This window comes from Mus caroli, chromosome 15 (genome assembly GCF_900094665.2).
Source record: "Mus caroli chromosome 15, CAROLI_EIJ_v1.1, whole genome shotgun sequence".
Classification (NCBI taxonomy): domain Eukaryota; kingdom Metazoa; phylum Chordata; class Mammalia; order Rodentia; family Muridae; genus Mus; species Mus caroli.
The window spans coordinates 91,331,383-91,335,904 of record NC_034584.1 but is presented as its reverse complement, the minus strand read 5'-3'; the positions used below and the strand labels follow the sequence as shown (position 1 = coordinate 91,335,904).

The following is a 4,522-nucleotide window of genomic DNA, read 5'->3' as shown; positions in this document are numbered from 1 at the left end:
GGTATCTGTTATAAAGCCTCCATATTCACCTGTAATTTTTATTAATTTTGGCCTTCTCTTTCTTTTTGTTAGTTTGGCTAATGGTTTGTGGCTCGTGTTTATCTTTTCAAAGAACCAATGCTTTGTTCCATTGCTTCTGTATATCTGTACATACCTTTCCATCCCCCCTTCCCTGCCACAGCCCCATCCCACCCCACCCCACCCCACCCCCAACCTCAAGGGACCCAAGAAGGATTCCGAAGAATAGAGAAACTGAAGGGAAGTGTGATTCCCCAAGGAGTAGAAGAAGGAAGTGTGACAGCTTGTGTCCAGGTGGAGGAGAGGGTGACAGGTGACAGGAGCCCAGCTGTTCTGTCCCTCTGTTCTCTGGCACAGTCACCCAGAGGCTCTGCCAAGGCCTGCAATCCAACCTTTCTGGAAGCGTGCTCTGCAGGGCTCAGAGGGCCTTCGACAGCCACTTAGCTTACAACACACTGACCCAAAAGCCTTCTTCTCTTTAGGTGCTTGGCACCAAGTAGGACCCAGAGTTGAAGCTCAGCCTAGGGACAAGGTCTCTGGGCCTTCTCACAAGAGAGCATCTCTCCCTTTCCGGGTGGAGGGGGAAGTAAACAGGAGCAGCTAATTGAATGAAGGGAGAGACAAAAGGGAATTTGAAGAGAAACAAAATCCAGCAGGGTGATAAAGTAGCCTTCTGCCGCATTGTGACATACGTCCTGCTTTGGAGAACCAGGTGTTTATAAGCTACAGTTTCTCCCTTTTACTTGCTGCAGGCTACAGTCCCGCAACTACAATGCACAGGATCACTCTAGGCACTGTGGGGACTTTCCCAAGACGGGGTTCATCAGGTTACCCCTCACTCACAGCAGACCTTCCATCAGCTCAGTAGGAGGAGGCCTGAAAACAGAACCCTGTTGAGTTGGAGAAAATACATTTATAATTTGGAGACCAGCATGTATGGACAGGATTCATGCCTGTTTTAGGTCAATTTACCTATAGTAAAAAAAGTATTAATTTACATGACTGCTTGACTAATGGGTATGAGGCTGTTTTTTTTTCTTTTTTTTTTTTTTCAAAAGGAGAACAAGCTCACCATGTTTATTCCTTATACCCTCATGACCCAAGGCCAGAGAGAGAGCAGGATTTAGGAAGCCAAAGAGCAGCATTTATTCAGGACTCCAATAGATTCATCACCCACGGAATGAGGACAAATCCTGTGCTGGCTGGGGCCCTATGGTTCATGGCTCCTTGCTTGCCTGTGCCTTCCTCAGTCTCAAGGCAGACAGGCTGTGTCAGAGGTAGAGATGGCACCTCTGGAGGGTACCAGAGCTAGGTGGATACATGGACCCAGGGGCAGAAGGAGCAAGAAGTAAAAGATGCATATCCATCACTGCAGTGGGATGCTACTTGCTACCCGCCATGATCCTGAGGTACTGTAGGGCGCGGTGAGCAGCATCATCTCGGGCTGCCTCCCTGGTGGTTGCAGAACCATAACACACAGTGGCTGGCTGGGTGGACAGTTCCACTAGGCACTGGCAGAGCCCACTCAGGCTCAGTTCCTCAATATCCAGATAGCTGACATGGAAAGCCTGCTCCTCAGAGAGCTCACTGAGGACACTGCAGCAGGCAGAGCTCAGAGCCCCTAGAGAGCCCACGGAGCAACTGCGGAGGGACAGGATCTTTTCTCCCACAGAATTCCGCAAGGAATCCCAGGTGCAGCCTGGCCCACGATTCCTCAGTCCATCCAGGCGGGAGCTCACGCCAATGGAAAAATGATCGTCATCAGGCTCTGCCTCATTGCCATCCCGGGCATCCAGAGGTACGGTGTGTACTCGAAGGAGCATCTTAGCTGCTGCGTTACGCTTTGCCAGCTTTTTGGAAGTGCCACTGCCAATCTCAATGAAACGCTCCACCTGGCAAGTCATGGTGAACTCTTTGCGGTGAGCAGGCCCAGACTCCTGGGTCACCATGTACTCTGGCAATCGCCAGCCTTTTTGCACCACCAGCTCCTGCAGAGCACCGACAGGGTTGCACTCAGACTGCTGAGGAGAGACAGGGGGCTGCATCTCCATGGGAGGGCTCCTGGTTAGTACAGCAGATGGAACAGGGGCAGCAGCTTCTGCAGCAACGACAGGAGTGTCCTCAGGTGGTGAAGAGTCTAGGAGAGAAAAAGAACTGCTGTCCTCCAGGGCTGGTTCCAGCATGCTCCCCTCTTTGAGGTGTTTGAGGGCCACCTCAGCTGCCTTGTGCTTGGCTACCTTCTTGCTGGGGCCCTCACCAGTGCAGCTGGTGTCGCCAACGGTGACCCGGAAGGTGAAATTAGGTTGATGGGCCTGGCCCTCGGCTTTGAGAAGGTGGTACACGGGCGGCTTTCCTATTCTGGTCCCATACTCCTGAAGAAGGCTGATCGGGGTCTTGCCCGGGTTGGCGGCCAGCATTTGCTCTATGCTGGGCAGCCGGCAGCCTGTAGTAGTGCCGGAGCCCTGATCCTCTTCACTCATTCCCTCCTCCGTCCCCGCGAGCGCCACCGTGACTACAGCCTCCACGCACCCCAGTACACCGCCGACCGAGGCTGTTTTCTTGAGGGTAAAAACTCTTTAATGGGATGGAGACCCAGACCTGGGGAGAAAACCTGCCTTACAGTCGTAGCATTGCTTCCTACTATAAAGTCACTTCAGGATAAGGTTAATAAATGAACACACCGAGCACCCCGTTGGATTTAGATTTTGGATAAGAATTAGGATGTATTTATTAAGATGTATTTATGCTAAAGGGTTATTTGCTGCTTACCATTAATTTTATATGACATTCAACTTCAGACAAATAATTCTTGTTTTTAGAATAAATGTTGTGTTAGAAGGCAGCTCGGATCTGGAAAGATCACCCCAGGCCAGCATAGCTCTACAAGAAGAGGTTTATTGGGGGAAGCGGGGAAGAGATGGAGGAAAGAAGTGGGGACGACGAAGAAGAAGGGGAGAGGGGCTGGGAGGGGGTCTCTGCCTTTTATTCGGGCTGTGACGTAATCAGGCGCACCACCGCGCACAGTTGAGATGCACAAGTAAAGCAGGCAGGCAAGGTGCATGCTGGGAATGTGTGGCGGTTGCCGTGACTACAGATGCAGGCGGTTTCTTGTCATCTAGCGGTGACGTCATCACTGGAGTCAGAGGCGACCAGCGACGGTAAAGCTGGTCTCTGATGCCAACAATAAATATAATTCAAATATTATTCATTATCTGAAATTCTAATTCAGCCAGGTGTTCTGTGTCTGTCACTCTCTCCCCACATTAGACTATAACAGGGTCCCTGAGACAGACCTTAGCACAATGGATTTCATGTTGGAAGTACCATTCAGGCTGTAAAGCCCAGCATGTAGACAGCACCACCTGCCAAAACTAAACCAAAGGCCTAATTCACCAAAGTTCATAGTTCTGGGAAAGTCTCAGAATGTATTAACCTTGCCTTTTTACATCTGTAGTTCTGCTTTGGCTAACTGTTCTTGATAACTGAAGTATATCACCCCAGGACGTGGGTTTTGTGCTTAAACGCTCACCTTGAGGAAGGTTTGGCGCTACACTGGCATCCTGAACTTCCCATGTAGTTTCTAGCAAATACTTTCCATTGGTTAACCCGTGTCCCGGCAGTCTTCTCTGGTGAGTACCCCACAATAGGACAGGTCTATTTTGGGTAAGACGTGCAAACTCTCGAAGTTTCTATTTCTTCATTCGAAGCATTGGGCCTTACAGAGGTGAGAAATAGATCTTGCAAGAATGAGAGCCAGGAAACAGGTCAGGGAAGATAGCCAGGAAACAGATCAGGCAAGGTTAAAGTAGTCACAATGATTCAGGTCCCACGGCTCTGTGCATTCTAGATCATGACTATAACCAAGTCCACATGGAATGAGACAGGCCCTGTTTTTAATGGTTTTACTGAGATATGTGTTCTTGGATGCCTATAAAGTGGGGGTGGTGGTGTCTACTGCATAACGTTCCATGGCTTAAATAAGTTAATGAACGCAAAGAGCTTAGCCCTGAACCTGTATGCTAAAAATACCCAGTCAGTGCTCGTTAGTTAAATACCCAGCCACTGCTAGTTAGTTGAATACCCAGTCAGTGCTAGTTAGTTAAATACCCAGTCAGTGCTGGTTAGTTAAAAATACCCAGTCAGTGCTAGTTAGTTGAATACCCAGCCAGTGCTAGTTAGTTGAATACCCAGCCAGTGCTAGTTAGTTGAATACCCAGCCAGTGCTTGTTAGTTAAATACCCAGTCAGTGCTAGTTAGTTAAATACCCAGTCAGTGCTAGTTAGTTAAAAATACCCAGCCAGTGCTAGTTAGTTGAATACCCAGTCAGTGCTAGTTAGTTGAAAATACCCAGTCAGTGCTAGTTAGTTGAATACCCAGTCAGCCAGTGCTAGTTAGTTAAATACCCAGTCAGTGCTAGTTAGTTAAATACCCGGTCAGTGCTAGTTAGTTGAATACCCAGTCAGTACTAGTTAGTTACTACTGCAGTTGTGCATTTATGGTGTAA

At 48.9% G+C, this 4,522-nt stretch overlaps 1 protein-coding gene across 1 annotated transcript; it reads right to left on the bottom strand.

The window, feature by feature from the left end:
* Positions 1-1,140: 1,140 nt before the first annotated feature.
* Positions 1,141-2,535, bottom strand: LOC110310612 (RISC-loading complex subunit TARBP2-like). Its single transcript, XM_029469923.1, has 2 exons — positions 2,276-2,535; positions 1,141-2,155 (listed from the first exon to the last, which is right to left on the bottom strand). The coding sequence occupies exons 1-2, from the start codon at positions 2,496-2,498 to the stop codon at positions 1,401-1,403; spliced, it is 978 nt and encodes a 325-aa protein (XP_029325783.1). The 5' UTR covers positions 2,499-2,535; the 3' UTR covers positions 1,141-1,400.
* Positions 2,536-4,522: the final 1,987 nt, after the last annotated feature.